We start from the raw sequence: 26,718 nt of genomic DNA, 5'->3' as shown, positions 1-26,718 counted from the left end.
GGAGGAGTGAGGCAAGGTCGGCTCTGTACCTCGGCTGACCCCGGCTGCATGCCTGGCCAGGAAAGCAGAGTGTCACCTCTGCTGTGGTGTTCAAACTGGCACGTTTGCTACCCTTTGGTAAAAATTTACCCTTGTCGTTGTCAGTTGGTTGGTGTAGCTGGGCTGGGCAGCACAGGACGGTGGTAGGGATGGCCATTGCAGCTCCTCTCGCCTCGCCTGACCTCCTTCTGGGATGTAAAAGCATCCACATAACCTCTTGCAGAAGCTGGTTCACTTAAACCAAGCAAAACATTTTTTTTTTTTTAAACTTTTAAGGGCTATCTTTCTGCCTGCATTTACTGGAGGGCAGCGGTAGGGTGGGAATGGCAGGGAAAGTTTAAGGAAAGTGAATTTGTAAATGAAGCAAGTTGATCTCAATGGTTACTGTTTCCCTAATCGGGGGACAAACACTAGTGCATAACCTAAAGCCCCAGTTGCAACCTGATGATGCCGCCCAGCTTGTGACTTACTTATTTGCAGCAAATTCCTTATCTATCAACAGGAATTGAAACGGGAAAAAAGGTAAATAAAGAATATCAGCAGTATTGTATTGTATTGGTGACTGTCCCTGCAGACCTTGCCTTACTGGTAATTATTAACTCTCACAAACTGAGAGCCACTGCAGAACTCGTGACTAAAATACAATGGTATTTCTCAAATGAAAAATGCCTGGTGAATTTTGGATGCTGCTCAAAGACAGAAATGCCCACAGGGTTTTCTTAGCCCCTGGCTACACGGTGCGTACCCCTGTGTGTGCCGGGGTGGGGACAACCCCAAGTTGTCCCCATCGCTCTTGCTCAAAACCCAGATGGGAGAATTGCAGCATGGCCTCGTACAAAAACTGCAGTTCTCCCTTTAGGCCATCTTGCAATGCTGTTTGTTTTTTTTTTTTTATCACTGCCTTCCAGTTCCCTTTCTCTCACTGTTTTCTGCAGCTGGGCCACATTCATGAGGTCCAGCTGCTTGTCGGCTCTCGAAAGCAAATGCACTTTAAACCCAACCCTTTGACATGGGTGCAAACACCCCTGGAGTGTTTTCTGAGGTCCATGAGCTCAGCTCCTCTCCCTGTTATAAGCTAAAAAGCTGGCCTTAATATATATAATGAAAGACAGGGTTAAAAACTGTGCTTTAATAAAGAAATACAAATAACAATCTAAAAATGTATTTTATTGGGCTGCTAATAATGATCGGCAGTGAGGGTGGAGGGGTGAGCAGTATAATGAGCTCCTGGGAGGTGGCTTGGACACAGCCATCCCCCGTATGTCCCAGAAATCAGGTAGAAGACATCTCCAGCATCCTCACCGGGAGCTCACCCGTCCTCGCCTGGGCCAGGAGACCTGGCAGTGAGCAGACCATCACCGCACAGCCTGGCTCCCCCCAGACCCAGACGCTGCTCCGGTGAGCTCAGCTTTTGCATACTGGCTCCCCAGCTTGGCCTTCATCTGCCAATTGCTCAGCTCGGGAAATAAACGGTCAGGCACTGAGAAGTTCAAGTTTTGTATTCATGTCAGTAAAACAGAGACTATTCCCCTCCCCTGCCCGCTGATGCTCGCCCACCCCAGCCCCTCGCCCTCCCCAGCGCCTGGCGATGCCTGGCCAGATTCAGACTGGAGTAAGTCAGACACCCGGGAACCCGATTTACGCTGATGTAGCCAGGATGGGAATCTGGCCTCACAAATAACCTTTACCTTGAGTGGGAAACAAAATATGTTAATCTCCTTGGTTTGGAAACCCATATTTTTTTTTTACTTGAACACAGAGCTCTGTCCCCCCATCATTAGCAGATGTCTTGCATACGAACTGCATTACCTATAAAGTCTGCTTACTCCAAGCAAATGTTTCTCAATCTTTTCTTTTTTTTTTTTACTTCAATTTGAAGTGAAAGGTACAGTATAGGATTCAAATGCTTTTGCATTACATGGGTTTCCGACCACTTGAAAAACCCCACGGAAAAAACGACTTCACAAACCTGCAATGCCCACTGAATCATTTTGCTGCATTTCATTCTGCCTAGCTGAACTTTCTTTAGATTTCCTTTTTTTTTTTTTTTTGCTTTACATGGCACTTAGCTTTTGCTTAGTTAATTTTATTTATTTATTAAAAAAAAAAAAAAATTCATAGCTCCTGTTTCAGCTCTCACTTCGTGTCAGTATTTCTACCCTGTGGATGTGTCGCACAGGCAGGAACGTCAGGAAATTGCCCAAAAGGCAGAACTACGGAGTAGCTCAAAGACAGATGCAAACCTGAACGCCGAAGCACGATTTGGTGTTGTCCCAGCTCTTGCCCACACTGAACGCTGGCTCCAGGGCTGCAGGCAGAGAAGTGCGGGCAGGAGGAATAAGAGGCGACTCACAGAAGGATTCAGAAATGCGGATTTGTCACCGACAGCTGGCTGGCCTGCTCACCGCCATCTGAATGGCACCTCTGACTTTTCTTTGGCTCAAAGATTTAACGTTAAGGCAAAAATAAGACACAGTGTAGAAGCTCCATCAAATCTTTGGCACAACAGCAACAACAACAACAACAAAAAATTACTGTACACATGAGCTGAGAGGGTAACATTTCCCAGTTAAGCAAAGGGAAAAGTGCTAAATAAATTGCACGTACTAAAAGGTGGCTGGCTTAACAACAATAAGAAGCGTCCCCGTCCTTTTTTTTTTTTTCTTTTCCTTTTTTCCTTTCTGTTCCAGAGATTAAGAAAGTTCCTTGGCCAATCGTCATCTCGAAAAGGGGCTTCTGCAAAAAAGCTGCTTGCAGTCTTCATCTGGATCGTGCAACCTTTGCCAAGAACAGATGTAACTCTGGCTGGAAGCTCCTCTGAATCCTCCCTTCCTGGTTATTACTCCTGGAAAGAGAAAGATGCACCATCAGAACAGCGAACACATGGTGTGCCAGCGGCTCCTTGCACGAATGACCGTCGCTGGCACACGCTGGGGTGTCCTCGGGACTGTTGGCCATGCGACCCGCTAAGAGTGGGGCTTGCAGAGCACCTGTAGGTGCCACAACGGTGGCCAGAGCCCACGTAGAGCAGAGGGACTGGCAGAGAGGGGACGAGGAAGGTTTGGGGAAGAAATGCAACCAGGCAATTAGGTGCTGTCTCTAGCTCCTGCTGCAAAAAAATTAGAAATGATGGCAAATACCTGCTTTTGACAAGACCTGCAGCTTTTTGGGTCTATTTTCAGCTTTGGAACCAGATCTCAGAATTACAGAGGGAAAGCAAAGGAGTTGGGACAAGCTGGATTTGTGCAGGATATGGGGTTAATTTCTGTATTTTAGGGATTGGATTTACTTTTCTGTGTGCATGGCTTCTCAGCCCACAGAACTGCAACCTGTCCCTTGTGCCTGCGCATCCCCCTGCGAGTCACGGCCGTGGCAGAGGTACTCAGGTAATTGCATTTGGCTACCGAGTATTACAGCCAGGTCCATTGGAAAATGCACAACTCCAAAGCACAGCAGCTTCTGACAGGGAAAACCTCATCTAAACCCCCTTTAACATTAAAATAAGCCCTGCGAATATCCCACAAACAATCGTTAGCATAGTTCAAAACAGAGTAAAATCCTCAGGGCCTGCTCTTTCATGAGATCACATCTCCGCTGTCCAAACTGCCTTCATCACGTGGGCTCCTAAATCCTCCTTTAAGTAACTTAGGAATTAGAAGCTTGGAAATGAGATCCCATTTACTGAGTCCAACCACCGTTTCTTGCTTTTTGCCAGTGGATTTAAGAGCCCTTCAGGGTGCAGTACAACCTCTGAAGGTCCTTTGGACACGGTCATCAATTCCCCGGACAGCTCAGCCATCTTTCTGACAGTCTTAAAAAGGTCAAACTCCTTAAAGCTTGGCCTGAAAAATATTTTTTCCTCAATTTGCTTTGTTTCTGTACTGCCTCTCCTTTTCCATTACTGGATATTATAACATTAAGGTATAAAATATTACTAGGATACTGACCCTTTTTTTAAATTATTTTATTTTATTTATTACTATCATTAGGGCAGCTGCTTGTGAGATCAACCATCACAGCTGAGCATCCATGCCAGGCTAAGGGGCAGGGGGACCCAAAATCCACCTTGCCACCCCCTCCTGCAAAGTGCAGACCCTGGGAAGCACAGGATTGCCCCAGGACCATCAGGATTTCCCTCGATAAGAGTATTTCGCCGAAAGGGCCCAGGTCATCCTCCATGCAAGAAATGCTGGTCTCTGCTGGACCCCAGACTCCTGGAGTTGGGGTCAGCGCATCTGGATACGATGGAGGCGGCGTTTGGCCGTGCAGCTCTGCTGGAGGACAGGACGGAGCCGTGGGCTGGCTGCACCCCAGTGCATCCCAGCAATAACAGAGTCTCCGGATAAACGTCACTCCATCGGTCCCAGCCCACATCGCTTGCTCTCCTATGTAAGCAATAAAGAACTCTTCACATCTGGCAGATGCCAAATCTGAAAACAGAGCTCATTATTGCAGTTATTATCCATAAGGAGGTGTCTCTGCTGACTGTAAGACACTATCTAGTGCTGCTTGGAGCAGGAGAACATAGAAACTACTGCCCTAATTCAAGGCCTTAATTGGGATTTGGGATTTTGAATAAATGAGGTTTAGGTGGGAGAATGACAAACAAACAGCCTTGTGTATCACAAATGTTTTTGTTAGGAAACCCCTAAAATTCTTTTCCAATGATAAATATTATATATTCATAACCTGTAATAGAAAAATCGGTTGTTTAATTTATCCCACATAGAAAGAAAATGTAAAAGAAGAAAAAGGAGGGAAGCAATGACCATTCTCATTAATATTAAAAGAGAGTAGAGAGACAAATCCCCCCTGTTCCCATCTGGAACAGCAGTCTTAGCATGGAAAACCTTTTCCACTGCAGGAATGCATTACCCAGCAATAGCAGCCTCATGCCCTAAGCCAAAGCCACCGGAGTCACAGGGGTCCCAGTCCCCTCTCTTGTGCCTCCGGTGCTCTGCAAAGTGCTGAACAAACAGGACCTGAGACTGCAGTTAGAAATGACCATGAGCTGTAACACCTCCTGCGTTCGGTCAGAGAGACCCTGCCCTTTTGCTCAGAGTGCTCGATGCTGATAAAAAGCATTGGTGGGTTTTGGGAAGCAGGATGGTTTTAGGAAGAGTAGCCTCAGGAGCAGGTCTCTGCAACTGGGGAAGATCAGCCACCGGGGGACAAGAGGGAATATGTGCAAACCAGCCAAGGGCAGGCAAGGGGCGAACTTTCAAGGCGAAGAAAACTGAGAGATCCCTACGCAACGTGGTGGAGGATCTCAGCAGACCTCGTTGGTACCGCTTGGTTAGACCCCAGGCGCTGCCTGATGCTGGCCATGGGTTATGTTAGGTGGGAACAGGCTCCTTTCTTCCCCTCTTCCACCCTTTTCCACTCCAGCCAGGAGCTCTGAAGACAGATTTATTAACCAGGGTCTGTTTTAAACTAATAATATCAGAACTCCCATGGCTCTTGAATTTGACAACTGGCCCAATGACCTTGGTGAGTTTGCAGCATCCCGGAGCATTTCAATCTCTATAAATCAAAGCACTTCTGGAATTGAGTCAGCCTTTGTTCCAGGGTTTCTCCTGTCTCTTCTACTCACATTTTCCTTTTGCTGTAGTTACCTGATATCTGTGGGGCGGATCTTACCCTATTCTTGGTAATACCCTCGCTACAAAGGGAATGGAGCCTACACTGGGAGCCTGCTCCCACCATCGGAGCAAATCCTTGGCCCCAGCCTTTGCGTGCTGCCACGTGGCTGCTCCAACACCCCTTAAAGCAAAGGGGGTTTTGGGGTGCTGTCACGTAACAGTGGGGTCCCACATCACATCCCTTTTGCAAGGAAAAGCTGTTGGCCCTGCTCTTTGGGGTAGTGATGCTCAGCCCCCCAACAGGCCAACGCAGGGTGTGCAGTGCCCTCGGGGATGCACAGAGCTGCTGCTGCCTCCCTGCCCGGCGTTGGGGGTACTTGCTCATGAACTTGTCATGAGCCCTTAGCCTCACACCCATGCCCCATTTGCAATTGCTGTTTTGGGTTGCAGGGACATATCAAACGCAAGTGATAAGCACGGGAATCTGCCACGGGGCTTACGCAGCCTCACTACCCCCTCGCCAACTCATTTTTAAGCAGGTCTGTTCCCCGGGTGCGTACTCCTTCAGCTAGCGCAGGGCAGGGATAACTCATGGCCAGGCAGATCGAGGCCCCCCTCCCCTGGGGATGCTGCCGTCCCGCTGTCCTGCAGGCAGACGGACGGACGGCTGGGAGCGGGTCCCTGCTCTCCTGTGGTCCAGCTCCTCCCCGGGGCCCGCGGAGCCGGCGGCCGTGGGGAAGCAGACTGGCTGGCTGCCCGCTCTCGCCTGCAAGTCCTAGCAGGGAAATGAAGCTATTTTTAAAGAGGAACCTCTGCTAAGTCAAACTGCAGAGAAAGGGAGGTCGAACCTCATTATCAACCCCCCCCTCAAACCCGCACAGGACGGGAAGCGGCGAGGAAGAAATGCCATGCAGATCATCAAGATTTTTACTGTGCTGGCTCCGAATGTGTTATAATAATCAATATCAAATGATCAATAACAGCAAGCTCCGGCAGCCAGGATCATCCGCGCAAACGATGGGGTGGGAGCTGTGGCTTTATCTCGGGGCTCTGTCTAAATAAATCACGAGTCATGATACAGTGTTATAGAAAAAATATGCTCCAAGCGAATGCTTTCAGTGCCATACAAATCAAGCCTGCCACTACCATTTCTCTTTTATAATATAAAACCTTAACTTGTTCACTTCTGCAAGTAAATATGCTCGCAGAATGCCCTCCTTTTAATTTTTCAATGGGAATAAGTGTTACCTACAGCGGGAGCTCGGCTTTTAGCAAAGCAGCAATGAGGCGGCATCAAGGCATGGCAGAACACCACAATAACTATTTTATATAATGCAATAATTACATACACAATGTGAGCCATTTTAGTGCAGCAGACTGCAACAAATAGAGTGGCTTTTCATTCTATATATGCTTCTATATCATTTAATTATCAGGGAATATATATAGAGAGTGCATTTTTAATTTTTAATTCCTTGCGTCTGTGTGCATCCACACACACAGGCACAAAAACAAGAAACTAAATTCCAGCCGAAAACTTTTATTGAGCTCCAACTGCTCGCCTGTTATTCATAACCCAGTTTCCTCTCTCACAAAGAGACCTTTCGCATGGTTTGGTTTTTTTTTTTAATGTGTGTGTGGTTTTTTGTTTTTTTTTTTTTTCTTTTCCCCCTTCTGCCTCGCTAACAGCTGCTCGCAGTGTTGTATCCTGAGTGATGATGAGGTTCTGAAAGTGTTTTTTTGGAACAGATGGCCAGGAGAGAGCCGGGGAATGTGCCAGCAGCGAGCTGGGGAATGCGCCAAGTCCTGCAGTGACTGAGTACTCCGGGTTCCAGCTCGCGTGCCTTTCCCCTGCCCTCTGCCCCAAGTGGCGCCAGCAGGACTTCCCAGCTCGCGCTCCGAACATCTGGAGTCTGCGACTGCCAGAAGAGCCGGGACGGGGGGAGGATAAAGCAAAAAAAAAAAATCCCTCACCCATCCCTCCCCGCGCCGGCTTAGCTCCCATGGCCACGGCGATGTTGCCGCCTAGCACGAGGGCTAATCGAAAGCAAAGCGGGGAGGGGAAGGAAAAGAAAATGAACCTTGCGATGGGAGTTTGGGTTTTTTTTTTTTTTAGCGCTCAGGGTTTTCTGTTCAGTGCTGGGTGTGTTGTATAGGGTATTTGTTAGCAGACAGATCCTGCTCTGCGGAGACCGAAGGGCTGCGGTTGTGCTGCTTGGTGGGGAGGTCAGGTCTGCCCCGTAGCCCCGGGGGCTCGATTCTGTGGGGGGCTGTGGTGCACAGCTCTGCACCCACAAAAACACCAGTCTCCAGGGAGAGCACCCGGCCATGCACCCTAGAGCCCTAACCCTACCCTGACCCATCACGCTGCTTCCTGCAGGGCACCAGCATTTGGCCCTGGGGGGAAAAGGTTCTAAAAAGAGACTGTGCAAACAGCAGGCTGGACCCGAAACCCTACAAAATCCGTGCGAGGCTTTCAGATGATCTCTGGCCACTTGGGATCATGTCCCGTGCAGAAACAGGGTACACCAGGGATGAGGAAACTTGGACTCCCCTTCTCCCCTTTCTGATCCACCTCCTTTCACTGTCGCATCCTCAGCACTGCCAGAGGATGCTCCTGGCTGGAGCCAAGGGCAGATCCCCCCCTTTTCCCAGGACATGAGCGTGGCCCCAGCAGGACTCCAGGCTCCGCTGAGGGTGTCGCAACCCAAATCTCCAACGTGGTGCAACTCTTGCGTGCATGGTGAAGGGCAAGGCTTAGTCCAGATTGCTTGTATAACCAAGCAAAAAGCAGCTTTAAAAAATGAAGACTATCATCAGAATTCACCACCGCCCCATGCAGCTTTTTTTTTTTAAAGGAAAAGGCATTTGAAGCCCTTCAATTACCCTCTTTGCCGCTTATAAATGAGATCTCCCATCACAAAACACCCTCGGTCAAGTCTCAGTTGCAACAACTAAAATCACCGTATAACTGTAGTTAGGACTGGAAAGGGGATTTTTTTTTCCTAGTCAAGTTTGAAAGGCTAAAGCCAACTTTTCTAATTAACAAAATGCAGCAGAAAGGGGGGGAAAAAACACCCATTAAATTTTCTATTGCAACAGCAAAGTCTGAACAGCAACCTAATGTTAGGGACAGCAGATAATCTGCCCTCAAAAACAAAGCAAAAGGCAACGTACAATCCAGCAAATGCAACATCTGGAGCCCCTGCCTGCCAAAACAAACTCCAACCAGCTACTTTTTTGTGTGAAAAGCTCACGGTGCCACAGCACATTGCAATCGGAGAGCTGAGAGAGCGAGCGATAGAGGCAGAGACACAATAAAAGGGAGATAACAGGAGATAAGGGTGCTGTGGATGCAGCGGTAGAGCTCAAGGAGCGGAGGTCTGTGCTTGGGCTTACTGTGATTTTTTAAGATAGAATAAAAAAGGAAACCCAAAAAACAACAACAAAAATATAACCACCACCCCAAAGTCGATAATTCAGAGGAACTGCTCAGCAAGCAGTGGTTTTGGAGACCTGATTAAAAACACACACAGCTTAGAAAAACGTGCCGATTTCAAAATTAATGAGGGTGCGGTGATTTTGGGCCAAGCCATTGTATCCTCATCCAGCCGCCCGCGTGAGACCCCCCAGGAGAGACATCCCTCACACCACCTGACATCCAGAGCTCGGATCTTCCCTGCGCAGCCATCCCGGATCTATAATTTCCCTCTGACAACGGCATTTCCCTACCTCGTGCTCACGATGCCATTGGTTTGCTTGGCTCGAGAAGAAAGGGAGATACCACGATGAGTCCTCCCAACCCAGGCTTTGCATCCCCATTCCTATCTACTGGGAATTACTGGTGTTATTTAGTGCTGCCTACTGGTTTTGGCTTCATCATCAGCTAAATGTGCTCTTGCTATCTCCTGAGCAAATACTGCTGTAAATAAAATGATACCTATCAGCCAGGGGAATCCACAGGCTCTTCGGCTGCCCTAAACCTGGACCTTCCCAAACAGCAGAAATGCATTCGCAAGACACTTTCCAGAAAGAAAAGCAAGGCAGAGCAGGGACCAAGACCTCAGGTACAAAGCCCAGCTTTCTTTCTGGAGAGGGCCTTTGGAGAAGGGTTAGGGGGGGTGTCCCTCAAGAATGTGGAGAAAAGGCGGATTTTCTCCCGGTGACGCTGCTTCTGCAGATTGGTGGCGGCCCGTCGGGCGGGGGGATGTGCCGATGCCCCATGAGACTTTCATTGTTCACATGCTCTCAGTGGGCTTGGGGCTTTTCTCCATGTGTCTGCTCCGGAGTGAACTTCAGAGAACACCATAAATGGAAGGCTTTTAATTGTTAATTTTTTTTTTTTTAATTAAGGATGGGCCCAGCCTTAACCCTCAGATGTGAAGACCCTGGGATTTGGAGCCATTTGAAATCTGGCTCCGCATTTTCTGTCTTTAAGCTCGCATTGATTTACATAAGCCAAGACAATGGGTCTCAGCCCATCAGGCACCCAAAGCCTGAACAGCAGCCCAGAAATCTGCTGAAGCCCCAAGAAGGATGCTCATCCTCTTCTTCCTCCTCATCTTGACTTGGGGAAGGGGGCCCAAGACCCAACTAGCAATCTGCCGAAGCCCCATGAAGGATGCTTATCCTCTTCTTCTCCTGCATCTCGACTTGGGGAGGGGACCCAAGACCCAACTAGCAATCTGCTGAAGCCTCAAAAAGGATGCTCATCCCCTTCTTCTCCCCCATCTCGACTTGGGGAGGGGACTCAAGACCCAACTCTCACCTTGCCCGAGTGTTGGTGGCATCACATCAGTGTCCCTGGGACACCACCGCCTGTGGCACTACGGACCCCACAATGAACCCCCAATTTCAGGCCGGGCCCAGGAGTTCCCCCCACACCTCCCAGTTTCAGCCGGTGCTGTCAGCCATGGGCGAGCAGTGCCGCATCTCCGCCTGGCACTGCTGCTCCGGGGGCATAAATACAGCCCATGACAGCGAGAGGAAGCAACGGGGAGCGTGCTATTGTGTTTATTTATAAACTGAATTGCTGCAGGATGATTTGTTGGGCTAAAGAGGAGGAAAAGTGAGGAAACCTGCCCGAATCGGAGGCAGATCTTAACGACACCAGGGAAGGAGCCTGCTCCCCAGCTTAGCTGCCCATTCATCCATTAAAATCCCGCTGATTTATTATCCTGCCTGACAAGCGAGCCCAGAAAGCAGGGGGAAGTTCAATTCAAGTTTACAAAACTCTTTTTGTCATAAAAGTCCGAACAAAGACATCAATCACTCCTTTAATTCACCCATGTCACTCTCCGAGAGGAAAACTGGCAGAACGCTCCGCTTCCTCCTCCCACCGCTTGACGATGATTTCACCTAATTGGTTCAGTGTTAAGTAACCTAAAGGAATGCAAGGCGTAATTAGATTTAACGTTGTTTCCTCAAGATACCCACATGTCCTTCAGGTCATACATCTTACTAATGTGTTTATACATACAATGTCTCCATTAGCTACTTTTTTTTTGTTGTCGGGTGATTTTTCTCGGAGATAAGTGTTAGATTAAACAAAACAGAAAACACAGGCGAGCAACCGTGTTTTATGGGCTCCAAAAGGCGACTCGAGGTTGGTTCGGTTTAACAAATAACAGCCCCAAGATGACTCTAATAGGATCACACTTGTGTTAAAACACACGATGGGCGACTAACGAGAGGAAGAGCCCGGCGTGGAGGATGGGGAGGAGAGAAAAGCTTTTGATTAGAGAGGAATGCGGTTATTACAAGATCAGACGGATGGAGGAGAAAAAGAGAGAGAGAAAGGCAAGGGATAAAAAAATAAGGAAAATTTCAAGAGATTGAGAAAAGAAGGAAACTGCTTTGGATTTTTTCTTTTTTTCCTTTTTTTTTCCCACCCTTTTGTAACTTTTACCGTTATTTGGGGGGCGAGGGGGGGAGGCTGTAACATACCTTCCTTTTTTTAGATCTTCCTTCTGCTTGTAAGGTCCTAGTGCACTGCTCCACGCATTCAGAGAAGCTCATGTTACTGTGGTCAGCGCTGTAATCCAGGTCTGCTAGTCTGGCCAGGGAAAGGATATAGTTACAGGCTATTCTCAAGATGGCCAGTTTGGACAACTTTTGACCATAAGAATAGCAGGGAACCTAGAAAGGGTAACAGGGAAAAAAAAAAATTAGGCCAGATAAACAAAATATCTTGCTTGAAGCATGACAAAACAACTGTAGGTTATTTTCTTAGCAGTTTTTAACATAAATAGGAACACTAGTGATAAAAGGCCATATGGTCCCAACAGGTTTTTAAGAAGAACTCCCCCGCTGATCTCCATGGGGATGAAAGCAGCACGAAGCCTCTTGATTTCAGCAGGGCAGTTCTGCTTAAAACGCGATGGCAGGATACGGCCTGGGACGTCTGCCTGCTGTTCAGTTCGCTTCTCAGAGGCCCTGTTTTTCTCGGAAACCTGCAACCCCCGTGCCACCCAGTTACTCGTCTTGAGTAACTTACTGCCTGCAGGTAACTCAACTCCAATGCCATCACAGCTCTTGCAGAATAAGGCAATAAGGGGGGTATGAGCAAATATATCACAACCTGGTATTTTTGTGCTCAAACAGCATCGATCATGACTTCCAGCCCATGCAAAACCACGATGCTGTTGTAGGAGCAGGACCTAGAGGCAGTAATTCCTACCTGCTGAAACACCCCATCACGGTACCTCACCTCCCAGAAGAGACCAAACCAGAGCCTTGTTCAGGGCCCTGGCTGTATCTTATGTGATTTATTTCTTTACCCTTCAAGATTTCTAGTGTAACATGAAACATTCAAACAAGTCAAACTAAACAGCACGTGTCTAAATAACTGAACATATACATTTCCTGCTGCAGAAGGTTCGAGTGCTTTTCGAGCACGATCCAGCACAACACTACATATATGCTCAATTTTAGGTGCACAACTTCAACATGCCTAGCTTAAAGAGAGATCTTCTTCTGAATTCAATAGGCTTGGGGCCCTGTTCGCTAGTTTGCAAAATTGCTAAAGGTCATTCATCCTTTAATGCACAGGAGTCTACTGCCTACGGGAAACTGGAGCCGGGCATTTATCTGAAATCCATCCTAGCCACTCAGGCCGTCTGACCGCCCGTCAATCTAAGTTTTCATACTACATCAATCACTGGAATGCCTCAATGTCCCTCTACTATCTGCCTCTGTACCAGTCTCCATCCTCCTCATCTCTCTAGGGTGTCACACTCTGCTTATGGTTCGAGATTTTTTAACGCTTCTTGCCATGCTCATGCCTCAGCTTCTCCTTTCCCCGCAGAGACACAAAGCCAGGCTCATCCCTGGATTGATGTCCCTGAATTTACGTAAGGTAAGACGCATTCATCCCCTCCATAAACCCCACAGCGGCCATATGCAGATGCCAAGGGAGCAGCAGAGCAGCTCAGGCATATATAGTATTTCCCCAAGTATTCTGCCAGGCTCCAACTAACATCAGCTCCATGACCTCAGCTAGATGTGCCTCCTCTGTATTTAGCAACCCACGACAGATCTTTTTGTCCATGAATTTGGTCCAGTAAGCTGAACCCCTTTCAACTTGTAGCACCCGCAACATCCTTTTGCAAAGTTTTCTCCCCATTCTATAGAACACGGCCCTCCTTTTGATTGTTTTGAACTTAGCTCCAACTGTCTTCACTTGAGATTCCCCAGTTCTTGTACTAGAAGAGAAGACAATGGATCTGTATTCATTTCCTCTGTGACACACATTTTTAGCCCTCCATCATCTCTTCTGCCTCTTTTCCAGAAGGAAAAGACCAAACCTCCTTAGCTGACAGTTGTGTGGAAGCCATCCCATAATTTTGACCACCCCTGAGCCTCTTCCCTGAACCTTTCCTAGTCCTACATGTCCTTTTGGAGCTGGAAGGACCAGAACAGCACACAGTATTCATGCTGTGGGTGCTCTGTGTATTTATTTAACAGATGTTGATGTTTTCTGTTTTGTTTAATATTCCTTTTCTGATCACTCCTCATTTGACTTGTGACCACCACCAGGCACTGACCTGAGATTTCCATTGAACCATCTACAGAAACCCTGAGGTCTCTCACGTCTGAGATAACGGTCAGCTCAGGGTCTATCATTTGGTATATGGAATCTGGTATGGTTTTTCCCATATGCATCACTTCATCTACACGGTATTTCATCTCCCATATTACTACCTAGTCACTCAGAGTCGTAAGGTCCCTCTGTAGGTCTTCTTATCCTTGATACCTTTAGCAAATATCCGTACCTTTTGCTGCAGTATTGTCAGCAAACTTCCTATCTCACTGCTCACCCACCTTTCCAGGTCATTTATGAACACACTCAGCAGCGCAGCTCACACACTCACAATTTCAGGCCGTGGGACCTTTGGGGTCTCCAACCCAACTCCCTGCTTGAAGCAGAGCTAAGCTCCGCGTCAGACCCTGGTTCATCCACCCGTGACATCCCTTCCCGCAGGAACCAGCCCTTTTTCCCTGCCCACTCTTCCCTGCCTGTCCACCGATCACTAATCCACACCCCTGTCCAAGCTGCTCAGTTTCTTCAAATGCTCCTAGGGAGGAGCTCTGCCATAATACTTATGGAAATCCACACCAACTACAACTGGTCGGATCACGCTTATCCACAAGCACGTGGATTTTAATGCTGTTGGCCCTATAGTCCATTTGGCTTGTATAATACAGCCGAGGTGCCCAGCAGTATCCAACCTCTCCAGGAGCAAGCCAACAAGCTTCAAAGGGCCTTTTTCTATACACATCATCTGCTACTGATACCCCTGAGGAGGCAGGGAATCTATTCATTCTCTGGGAATACCCAGTGCCACTGCTGCGTTGACCTCCAGTGGCAGTTGCACGGAGCAGAAACATCTCTGCTGGTTAACACCAACCCAAAAGGGACAGAGACTCTTCCAGACCCCTCCTGCTGGAAACAGCACTAGGTGTCCCATGGGGTTCGAGATACACCCTGTAAGACCCTCTTTGCAAAGCTGGCAGTCAAGGAAAAAGCAAGGCTAAGTGTTGTCTCCATCGCTCTGGAGTAAATCAGAGGGGTAGCTGGAAATGGCTGGAGTCTGGTGGCACAAAGGGCCTCTTCTTGCCCGATAAAATCTCTCTCCAAATCCTTGCCTTCAGTTCTTTGCCAGCATTATGCACCCGCCAACAGCGCTTGCCCTCAGGCCATAATACCTGGCCCCCAGATGCAATAAGCTGAGAGTTATTTTGAAAGCAAGAGCTTCGGGCAGCAAAAACACCCAAGTTTCTTTCGACACCGACGTAACAAGAACAGTGGAGATCCCAGATCAAACAGCAGCGTGAAAGACCAAAGCAAGATGGGAACTAAAATGGAAGGATTCAGTGAAATGTGGGAATAATTTCAGAATTAGAGCAAGAAGGAAGTTAAATCGAGTGGAAGGAAAATAGACCACGAAATCCTTGAGGCTGATGCACAGACACTGTCCAGTTACAACACAAGAAGGCAGGCTAATGTCTTTTTTCCTCATCTGTTTTGGTCTTTCTTTTGTGTTTTGTTTTTATTAAAAAAAAAAAGAAACAAAATAAAACCCAAACTGTTTTGTAGGACATGTTTGCTACAAATTCCAAGAAAGATCTCAGCGCTTACACAGTTGACAAAACCCTCGACTGGGATTACACAACACTTTTCCCACATGCTGCAGCAAAGTCCAAACCGGAGCTGCCCCGTACGCTCACGGGAAAAGGTTCACCTTGAGCAGCTCAGATACCACCGTGATGGGTGCGGGGCACCAGCATTAGGAGATAAGAGTTTTTGCCATGGTAACAGTGTTAGAATAACTATTTCGTAGGAACCCTCCCTGTCTTGGCTCAGCTCCTGCCATTTTAATGTTTCCTTTTGAATTAAACATGGGAAATTGAGAGAGGAATGAGCCACTTAGTTCAGATCCAGATCCAAAGCTTCCCCAAGCAGCGGGGGGGGAGAAAGTGAACTTTGTTTTTATCCCTTCTTTAACACAAAGCCAGCAGGGAAGAGGGGACAGATTTGCACACGCTGGACTCAAGGGCATCGATGATGCACCTGGATGCCAAGAAATGTTCAAAATCCAACCCAAACCAGAGCGAGCATCTTGGAAATGAGAAAAATGCCTGATGCTGCTGTGGCCACGCGAGTGTAACCCTCCCAGCTCCCATGGGGTCTGTCTTACACAGATTTTCAGCAGGAGGTAATGCAAGCAGGCATCCATCATGCTCCTGGTGAGCACCAAGCCCTTTCCTTCCGTCACCTTCTTGCTCATCACGCCTGAGCCGAACAGACATCCGTGCTTTGGTGGGAGAGCTGCAAAGACGGGAGCTGAGCAGATCCGTTCAGAGCCAGGGGGAACCAGGGGAGAGCTCAAGTTCCCGTGCAGTTAATGAAAATATTTCCCTTATCTGACCTCACTGATTTCTGCCGAGCGGCAGCACAGCTCAACATCTTGCCTGCAATATTTGCAATGATTAAAAGGAATTAGGAAGGAACTGCAACTGAAATTTCACACCGATCTGAAGGAATGCAGCTGTCTGCTCGAAAGGAAAGGATACTGGCACCCTTCTCGGCTTTAGGAGATCAGCACGGCAGTGGGCTGGGACCAGCAGGAACCAGAGCTTCAGCCAGAGGATGTTTGTTGGTTGAGTCTGCGAAGGACTCTGCAGAGTCTCATGGGTCTTATCAGCGATCCCCAGGCTGGCAGGGGCTGAAGCAACGCAAGATGAATGCTCTTGAGACATATTGCTGTGCAGAAGAGCCCTTCTTTGGCAGGAAGATAGGACAGGATGTGACCCAACAGGTCTTGTCCATCCTTGACGCCTGCGATTCAGAGGCAGGGCCCTTGGATGACCAAAGATGCTCCCTTTGAAGTCCGTGGGAAGTTTGACGCACACTTGACCGGAGCAGCGCTCGGCCCACAGCCAGCCCTCTCGAAGAAGGCAGGGCTCTGCTGCAGCTCCCCAGAGGGACACTGTCATCCACTAAAGACATGGTCTTGGAGTTGATTCTCACCCAGGGCACTGGAGAGGAGACTGTGGGATGAGGTTGGGGAACAACTAGAGAAAAAGATGGGTGAGAGGGTATAATAACCACCCCTGCCATATGAGGGTGCAGGAGATGTTCACCATGATGGGTCTGTGGGGAACAGCCAGGAGCATCCCATGGACTTTAGGAGCATTAAGCCAGTTCACACCTTCGAGCTTCTGGCCGGGTAGCTCTGTCCTTATCAATAAGATACAATTTCTGTAAACACCCTCGGGACCTCTACAGGTAACGTCTGTAAAGCCAAGTCCACTCTGCTTTTATGCTGTCTGAAAATGCTGGAAGAAAGAAGGGCGTCAAGTGCTGGGGGTCCAGACCTCTCTGTTATCGTGCTAGAAACAGGACTTAGTAGCACAGACTTGCACAGATGCCCCCCCCCCCCGCCCCGAAGGTCACACAGGGCAGAACTGGGCCCCCTGAGTACAGCAGGGAAGACAGGGCGGCTCCAAGGCAGAGAAACGCCCGTGTTTGCGATGCAGTGTAAGCTAAGTCCTCCTGACAGCTAGCTCCTCCACAACATGCCATAATAAGCTGCTGAATTTACCTGTCTGCTAATTCATCTGGTTTATTTTTATGCTGGGAGTTAAAACACATCAGCCCCCCCGCCCCGGGAGAGCATTTGGCTGCCTCTTGCCTGTGTCCGAACACACAGCGCAACTGCACTGTCTCATTGTTTGTGCTGCGCCTCCTGCCAAAAATATTTCCAGAAGGTTCATATAAATGTCCAGTGCTTAATAGTTTTGGCTTTTGTATATCCCTCCTTCCACTCCAGGGTGAGCCAGACATTTCCCGGGGTTAAGGCACCTCGAGGAAAGGCAGCAGGTTGGGGCAGCAGGACTGCTGGCATTCCTTCCTTGTCGGTCCTGAGCACAGGGGAAACCTCTCTCTCTCACCATCCCAAAGTATCTCCAGGGCTGGTTGTGGATGCCCCATCACTGGAAGTGTTCAAGGTCAGGTTGGATGGGGCTTTGAGCAGCCTGATCTAGTGAAAGATGTCCCTGCACATAGTGGAGGGTTGGACTAGATGATCTTTAAGGGTCCCTTCCAACCCAAACCATTCTGTGACTCTATGAGTAACAGCCTTAACAAGCTGAAGGCCTTGTCCAGAAGATCATCGCCTGTTTTCAAGATATGTTACGTTGTGGAACGTGTTTGGGAAGGGTTTGGAGCCAGCCTTTTTCTTTCCACCCAGTTCCAGGGGGAAGGTGAACACATATGGGTCCTCCTACTTCTCGGGGGACCCATTGGTTGATGGGCTAGTTGGTGTGTTCAGATTCACCAGCAAGGGACTTGGCTTCCCTACCTTGCCCTTGACAGCTACGTGCCCTGAGTCCTCCCAACATCCCAGGTGGAAGGATGATGATTTCTACAGCTGTATGACGGAAAAGCCTGCAAGCATTGCTGGGACGCCCTCTCACAGTCCTGCCAGACCCCTTCAGTGCAGTTGGTTATCAATGGGTGGATCTGGCGACTGCAGTAATGGCACCATGGAAGTAGACAGCTTCCATGGAGTGCCTGAATTTAGGACCCAGGAGAACCACGATGTGTTCAGAGCCACCAAGCAACTTGCAGCTACCAGACAAGCAGCTTTGCTGCCTGCAAGACTACTCCCACATACAGAAGCAGAGCCTGCTGCATGGCCCTGGTCCCCAAATACCCCTCCTCTGCCCAGGTGCTCACTATGCTGAACTGGACCTTTGAGGCAGCAGAGCATGGGATTGAACCTAGGTTCAGATCCTGCTTTGTGGATAAAAGGCATGGTTCTCAGGGGAGTGCTTTTGGAGAAGGGCCCCATAGAATCATAGAATAGTTTGGGTTGGAAGGGACCTTTAAAGGTCATCTAGTCCAACCTCCCTGCAACTTGACGTCTTCAACTGGATCAGGTTGCTCAGAGCCCCGTCCAACCTGACCTTGAATGTTTCCAGGGATGGGGCATCGACCACCTCTCTGGGCAACCTGTGCCAGTGTTTCACCACCCTCATTGTAAAAAATTTCTTCCTTGTATCCAGTCTGAATCTACCCTCTTTTAGTTTAAAACCATTACCCCTTGTCCTATCACAACAGGCCCTGCGAAAAAGTCTGTCCCCATCTTTCTTATGAGCCCCCTTTAAGTATTGAAAGGCCGCAATAAGGCCTCCCCGCAGCCTTCTCTTCTCCAGGCTGAACAACCCCAGCTCTCTCAGCCTTTCCTCACAGCAGAGGTGCTCCACCCCTCTGATCATTTTTGTGGCCTCCTCTGTCCCCGCTCCAACAGCTCCATGTCCTTCCTGTGCTGAGGACCCCAGAGCTGGACGCAGGGCTCCAGGGGGGTCTCACCAGAGCAGAGTAGAGAGGCAGAATCCCCTCCCTCAACCCTCTGTGGGCGTCACGGTGTCAGATGCGCCGCAGAGCTCTATTCTGGCCAGCGATGGGCAGCTATTTCATACCATGGGTGTGGGAGGCTTTTGTTTCTCTGCCACCAGACTGCAGCGGTGGGGAACGGGCAGCACCGTGCTAGCAAAGCAATCACAGCAGTTTGAAAGAAAGCCTTATCCCTGCCTCACCACAGGCAGCGAAGCATCCAGCCAGGGACCAAACCTAGCTTAAAAATGCCAACAAGAACAAAAGCAGCATCGCTCAGGCGGGAGCACTAGTCCCGACCGAGGCGCCTTTGCCTCTCGGGTGGGTCCACGCTGTCAAATAACCCAGCTCCCAGTTCCCTCCCAGCTCCTGGCTCCCCCATCGCTCACATTGCAGAAACATGAGTTCACTCCTTGGAGCGAATGAATTGGCTTCCTCCAAACAAAACCTAGGTGTGGTGCTGGGTGAGTTCACCCCGGGGATCCCTTCCAAACAGCAGTCTGGTTAATGCTGCCCCAGGCCTGGCTCCGCTCCGTTTTGGACAGTCCTCCTGCACTATCCCCGGACCTTTTGCAGCCTCCAAGCCTCCTGCACATCCTCAGGGCATGCAACGCACACCCTCAGTATCATGCATGAAAAATACCACGTTGCTGGGCTGCAGCAAAGCTCTTACCTTATTGCAGGCTCTTTGAACCACCTCCCAAAATAATAACTACACAGAGGACTACTGGGGTATCACAGGAGAAATCCCAGGGCCATTGGGCCCAGAAAATGTCCTCTAGAAGGGGCTACCCTCAACCACTATAGAGGGGAACATATTTTGGGTGACATTTTAGTAGTGGCCATCTCCACCTCTGAGGTCCAATTCACCTGGGGAATAGGAAAACAAGCTCCACCACAGCTAATGGCATTACACCAGCTCCAGCTTAGCCTTGGTGATTCTTTAGTCACCGGCCACTGCTGGACACCATGGGGTTTTCCACTCCTTTGCTATCGCTGCTTAGAGCCAGGAGCTGCCCCGAGCCTGCAGCACGTGCGTGGCTCTACTCACATCCCTGCTTGACATGGGGGACTGCAAATTGGGACCGGGGTGGGACGTATCACTTTGTGAACACGCATGGCATGGACCAAAGGAGATGCAGGTCAGGAACAAAGAGCCTGGGGGGCTCTGCTGTAAGGTGCCATAAAGCGTCCCACCTCCCCACCACGGGGACTGCAGCCCAGAGAGGAATTTGAGAGCGGATTAAGGCAGGGAGCACAGGCTGGATTCAAAGCTCGCTGGAGAAAAGCGGACTCTTTCCTCCGATTTCAGTGGGAGCCGTAAGAAAACACAGAGGTTAACTTGGGGTGGCTGCAGCAGGCAGAGCAAATACCTCCTGACAGGAGCGGGATTTGTAGCAGAGGATAAAAATCAGTTAGCAGCAAAGGGAGCAAACAAGCCCCGTTCCTGGTGACACACAGTCATCGTTTTCAGGATTTTTGTCCTTTTGTCTGGTTTCTCCCTTATTTTCTCTCCCCTTGCATTGCTTCAGGCCAGTATTTTGTCATCTTCTTTAGCTGTTAAAACCACAGTGCCGCCCTGCTCTGCGCCAACCAGGCTCTAAATAACCGTAAGCGTCACTCCAGACTGGCTGAAACCACCGAGATGCTCCGGTTAACGCTGTGCTGCTCGATGACAACGCGCAGCGGTGGCACCACACGTTGCGAGCAGCGTGTGAAGGATGGTCCAGCTCTCCCAAAGCCCAGCAGCGTCTCTCCAAGTGCCACCGTGGAGCAGGGCCAATGCCCCCCGCCCGGCTGTCACCCCCAGGGAGCTTGGCGAGCAGTTTATCTTCAGAAGCTGGGCTTTAAGGCATCTTCAGGGTTCCTGCTGGTGGGATCATGGGGGGATGAATCGCTGGGAATAGGGCTGGGAGACGTCAGCAGGTAATGGAGGAAAGCTCTCAGCCTGCCCACCATGCAGTAAGGATGTGCCAGCGACACTGGTCGCATACGGTGTCCCGCCTGCAGAGGTGACAAACCACAGCCACCTTTGGGATGGCACACAAACAGGGTGAGCACGTAATGCTGCATCCCCAGAATAGTCTCAGCCTCCACCGGCTTGTGGCTAAGGCACTGCTCAAGCCACAGGTCCTGCCTGCATTTAGTGCCTGTCTTGTTCCCTCAAACCCCTGCAGCCAGCTTGCCCCCACGCCACCCCGCAGCAACGCAACCTCCTCCCGTGGCCTTGAGGCTGCTGCTCCTGACGTCCCACCATGCTGCCAGCGGGAGCCAGCGGGGTCTTTTCTGCACTGATTTAACAACAAGCCACAGCAGCCACGTGCATGCCGGCAGCAAAAAGTGAAAGGATGCTAGTGGGGGGAAAAAACCTCCACTCCAGCAGCTAAAAAGCCCTATAAAACCCTAAAATATCTCCAGAACCCACATGAGTGCAGAGAGCGAGGCTGTCAGCTGCTAGGGCAGAGAGCGCCCTGGTAATGCAGTGGTGAAAAGATTTAGAAAAACGCCAATATACTTCAAGGGAAAATAAATGTCTGTGGACACATTTGCTCCCGGCGCAGACTCTAGCTCGCTGTGGCTCGATGCGTTGCTTTCTTGAGGAGGAGCTGGACAGCAGTGCTCCAGAGAGAAACCAGATGTGCAAGCCTAGGCAGGCTCCAGATCAGGAAGGCTGCTGTGGTTGTCTCCGTCCATCAAGGGAGAGTTTGCTGCCACCTTAGGGTCTGTCAGCACAGCTAAGAAGCTCAATCGCAACTCCTGCGCGAGTGCAAGATACTGGTGGGAGTTGGTTTGCTTGGGTGCCCACTGCAGCCTCACAGCGGAGAGCACCATCTCCTCCTGGCCAAGGCCTCCAGGAACAAACCTGGTGGCTAAGTCCATGCTGTAATAAACATTAAGATGGTTCAGTTTCACACTTGGGATGTGCTGGAGAAAGATTCTTGCTGCCAAAAGGAATTTGCAGACAAAAAAGGGAGCCAGTGTTGCTGGCAACCTTGGCCTGGCCTGGATCGCAGTTGCTCTGAAGATGTGCGGTGGTGGTGTCGCATCTTGCCTCCTCCGAACGGCTGCACTGCGTCATGAACTGGAACATCCACCAGCACAAGGGCACTTCAGATGGAGGAGGAGATGACCTTGGGTTCTTGTGAACTCCGTGCGATGTCTCTGTCTGCATCAGAAATGTTTGGGTTCGTTGACCACCCACAACAGCAGGGAGAGGGAGAGAAAAAGGATGGAAGTGACAACCCATCATGTCACTTAAGGGGGTCTTGAAGCAGCTGGGACAGTGCAAGAACCCACTGACCAGCACCTGCCAGGGCATCCGAGGGCAGGAGACCAGGTAGGAGCTGCCCAGCCACGGGGACAGGAGCAGCACCCAGGAGGGACACCCAGAAAGGCCGCAGCAGAGGGAGAGCAAAGTAGAGCAGAAATATCTCCACCATCTCAAAGTGTTTTAGAGCAGGTGAGTGTTTTCCATGGGGAATTATGCTGTTTGCCTCAGGAGTCCACTGCCAGTGGAAGGATCACTTGGACAAATGATGCTTGGGGGACTAAAGTGGGGAAATCCCTTCCAGACTGAGTAGCTGAAGATCACAAGTGACAAGACGAAGGGGAAGGAGCTGTATCTCAGGAGCATCTAATCTTCAGTCCCACTTCAGTATCATGGCCCTATGGTGAAGGCAGCAGCTCGATACAGAGAGGGAGAGAGATCCTCGTTTCTGGTGACCATGACACCAAGGGGCGAGCACGATGGCAATGACACATCTCTCCCAACAGCAGGCAGCTTTCCAGAGCCGGCAACTGCCCATCTACCTCCCACCTCCAAGGGGACCTTAGCTTCGGAGGCGAGCCGGGGACAGCTAAGTGCTTAGGGACACGGCTGGATTAGTCTCTCCTTGTGTGAAACGACTGTGGTCGGCTCTTCCTCCACCAAGAACTGGGGAAAAAAAACAACCCACCCCTTCCTGCCATCTGGAGAGCTAGCCAACACAAGCCGAAACATGTGTGCCATATGTACACAGCTGCAGAGCGCGGGGACGCCAGTGTCAGCCCATCTGCCCGGCACGCTGCGTGCCAGTCGCTCGCCCTCGGGTGGGCTGCAGAGACAGGAAGGTCTCCTGCAGAGAGGCATGGCTTTCCCTTCCTCCTCCTCCTCCTCCTCCTCCTCCTCACCAGGCATGGATGGGCTCCCTATGGTGTGGCTGTGGTGGGCCTGATCCTGCAGGCACTGAGGTTTTCTCTCATGCATGCCAGCCACGCTGGGTATCTCCAGCCCTGCGCATCCAAACCAGGTGGGTAAGGGGACGACGCCCTCCATGGGTGGCTGAGCGGGGCTCCTGCTTCCAGCAGCTCCGCATCCAGCACCCGACCCCTTCCCAAAGGAGCGCGGGGCCGGCTGCATGCAAGCACGGCACTCTCCCGTGCTCCTCGCCTGCCTGTCTGCGGGGAGGTATCGGTTTCAGTGCCTCAGGAAAAGCCTCCCAGCTGCTTAAGAGCCTGATATGTGATGACAAGGAGGGGACGGAGGACTAACTGAGGAACAAGAAGTAAACCGAGGTCTGCGGCTGACGGCACACAGGGATTGCCTTCTGCACGGGGCTGACGGCCCTTTGTATGCTCGGGGATGTGAAAAGACGGCGCTTACCCAAGGCAAGAGAAGCCTCCCTACTGCATTTACCTCCACAAATGCATCTCTCCGTACACCCGCTTCCCAGCCCCGCTGACCAAGACGTGAAGGAAAGCAACCTCCTCTCTTCTGATCCGACCTGCTCCTCAAAAGCCTCGCCACCGGCACCGGTGTGAATGATTTGAGTGACAAGCCAGCGCCGCGCGTATGTGCAATGAAGCTGACTGTCACCTGATGTCACGTACGGCACCAAGCACGCCGTTGGCAGCCCACCAAGAAATGAATCCAAATGTCATCCAATGATGGTCGGGACAGCCAGCCCACCCCTCAGCAAATTGCTAGGAAAACCTTGCAGCAAACATTTCCCAGAGAATGATTTCTTTCTCTCTGCAGAGCGAATACAGCTCCGTCAGTATGTTCCCGTGCTGACCCTAGAGACCAGCTTTCATGGGAAGAGAGGACAGCAACTTGTTCTCCAGGCTCTTTGGGCTCCCAGCTGAGGCCAGGGCTGAAATGATTTATGAAGACAGGGCCAAGGCCAGGAATCTGAGGCTTTTCAAGAGTTGCCCATTTCCCAAAAGAGCGCGGCTTTAATTTGTTGCTTGCCTGACTTCTGCTTGAGGCTCAGCCTAGAACAAGATTGTCAGTGATTTGGGAAATCAGTGCTACTTCCCCTTGCGGTTTTGGTGGTGTAGATGTCTGTCCATAGAGAATTAGGCTGACACTTCCAAGTGCGTTACACACAGTTGCCAAACAACCGAGATATGGAAGCAGCTTATAGAAACAAAATATATCAAGTCTGGAGTTTGTATCTACAAGGAGCGGCCTCTCAGCACCGGAGGGACAGCGTCCAGCACGCACTGGATTACAGCGATTATAACAGAAGCTGTCAGATCCCATCACCGTGCGGTGATTAAAAATGCTCTGGTTTAGATGCTCATCAGCAATTCTCTCCTGCTATACAGCCCCAGTCTCAGCCTCTGCTTCCTACCAAGGTCGGGGCTGGAAGTCTTGTTTGCAGAAGTAGATGACGGGGAAGGATTAACTCTTGGGGTGCAGTTACCCAACACACAGCTGAGGGAAGGGCTGCAGGCATCACGCAGGAGATGGGAACAAGCAGAGCTCCTCTAATTAGGAAACAGGATTAAGTCCTAAAGTGAACATATTTGGGGAATGGCTTGGACAAGCAATGTCTGAAAGATGGTAGCCCAAAGCCTGGGTGTGTGGCCCCCCTGCGAGCAGAGTGTGCTGCTCCTCCCACCGGGCTGGAGGGACCATCCTGGGAGAGGCAACGCTCAGCATCTCTCACGATCAGACTCATCTGCAGCTCACAGCCCTCCGAGCCCTGTGCATCTCCTCCTTCCTACACACCTGGAACAGTCCCGTCGGCATTTAGTGGAAAGGCAGAAAAGCTGGGACAGCTGGGCTTGCACAGTGGGACAGCACATCTCTGTCCATCGGTGAGCTGTTACAGGGTGCCCACACACAGAGAGAAGTACAGGGCCCAGTATCGGGGCCCGGGCACTGATTTATCCTTGTGGGGAAGACACAAGAACCTTGCAGCTTCGCTGGATCTTTCCTCACCTTCCACATGTTGGGGAGGTGATGGAGGGATTTTGTCCAAAACTTCATTTCCCTTTCAGAAGCTGCACTCTGCCAGTGCGAACACGTCTATTACCCTTCACAGACGACCACAAGGATTTTCAAGACCTCTCAACAAGAAAGCCCGGCACCGTACACACTTCAAGCACACACTACAGTAAAACTCATGGGAAACTAACTGGCCGGGGACCACAGCTTAACTCGGCTATCCCTGGCAGACATTGGGCACATGGAAAGTTTCGGAGGTGGCTGCAGGAACCCCAAGGGCCCTGCGCAAAAGTCAACAGGAGCATGTCGCTGCCCAAATTCCCAGTGATCCCTTTGGAAGAGCCCACCCCAGCAGGAGAGCGAGCAAGTACACGTGCTCTTGGTACAGGAGCATCACCCCAGCTCGCAGCTTGGCCAAGCGCCTCTCTCCACCCCCTGTTTTCACTCGGAGGGCTTTCTCGGGTTTGTTTAATTTTTCCGCCCTCCATGCCTTCGGGTGAAAAAACCAAAAGTCCAAAAGTTTCTAACTGCGAGCAAATTAAAAGCCCTTATTTATTTATCATCTTGAGCGTTAGCACAGTTGTAGGGTTGGTACTTCCAGGCATTTTGAACCGACTTCCCCTTCTGTCAGCCGTCCACTGCCTTTAACCTCCCCTGGCCCCAGGCGTACGGCGGAGCGGGCGCTTTCCCTGCGCCCCCCTCAGCACCCCGAAAGCGAAAGCAGGGCCGGGTCGGGGCGGGGGGGGGAAGGAATTTGCAAAGCGATGCCCGGCGCCATCCCCCCCGCTCAGCCCGTCCCCGCGGGGCCGCGGCAGCCGCGGGGCGGCCGGCAGGTACCTGCTTCCTCAGCGCCTCGAAGGCGGCGCTGATGGTGTGGACTCGGGTCCTCTCCCGGGCGTTGGCCAGCAGCCGCCGCGTCTGCTGCAGGGCTTTGATCTCCGGCGAGACGCCGGACGCCTCGCCCGGCCGCGGGCGCGGGGAGGAGGCGGCGGGCGGCGGCGGCGGGCGGGCGGCGGGGGGCGGCGGCGGCGGCGCGGCGGGGAAGGCGCTGGCGGCGGCGGCGGCGGGGCCGAGCGCGGGGTTGCGCGGTTCCCAGGCGGGCGGCGGGGCGGCGGGGGGCGGCGGCGGGGGAGCGCGGAGCCCCGTCCTCCTCCCGCTCAGCACTTTCAGCTCCACGCGAAAACTTTTGCAGCCGTGTTTGCGCCGCAGCCGCCGCAGCCCCCCGAGGTCGGCGGCGCAGAGGCGCGGCCAGGGCTCGCCCTCCGCCAGCGGCGTGCTCCGCATGGCGCGGGGCGCTGCGCCGCTGCGCTCAGCCGCGGCTGCTCCGCCGCTCCGCTCCCGCTGCTGCCGCCGCCGCCCCGCTGCCGCCGCCGCCCATCTGCGCCCGCTCGGCCGCGGCGGGCAGCGGAGCCCCGGCGGGCCGGCTCCCTCCGTCCGGCCGTGCGTGCGTCCGCCCGTCCGTCCGCGGCTCCCCGCAGCCT

The 26,718-nt window shown here is 51.2% G+C and overlaps 1 protein-coding gene across 1 annotated transcript; it reads right to left on the bottom strand.

The window, feature by feature from the left end:
- Positions 1 to 1,624: 1,624 nt before the first annotated feature.
- On the bottom strand, positions 1,625 to 26,718 carry ATOH8 (atonal bHLH transcription factor 8). The gene is made up of 3 exons (XM_082316588.1): positions 26,075 to 26,718; positions 11,568 to 11,759; positions 1,625 to 2,884 (listed from the first exon to the last, which is right to left on the bottom strand). Exons 1-3 carry the CDS (start codon positions 26,519 to 26,521, stop codon positions 2,879 to 2,881), a joined length of 645 nt encoding a protein of 214 aa, XP_082172714.1. The 5' UTR covers positions 26,522 to 26,718; the 3' UTR covers positions 1,625 to 2,878.

This window comes from Platalea leucorodia, assembly GCF_965183815.1.
Source record: "Platalea leucorodia genome assembly, chromosome: 6".
Taxonomy (NCBI): domain Eukaryota; kingdom Metazoa; phylum Chordata; class Aves; order Pelecaniformes; family Threskiornithidae; genus Platalea; species Platalea leucorodia.
The sequence above is the reverse complement of the archived record's forward strand: the minus strand, read 5'-3'. Positions and strand labels throughout refer to the sequence as shown.

Excerpts from the sequence above, each read along its gene's own strand:
- ATOH8 (XM_082316588.1), bottom strand. The coding sequence starts at position 26,521 with ATGCGGAGCACGCCGCTGGCGGAGGGCGAGCCCTGGCCGCGCCTCTGC. Across the intron at positions 11,760-26,074 it reads TCGAGGCGCTGAGGAAGCAG|GTTCCCTGCTATTCTTATGG; the intron begins GTACCTGCCGGC and ends TACCCTTTCTAG.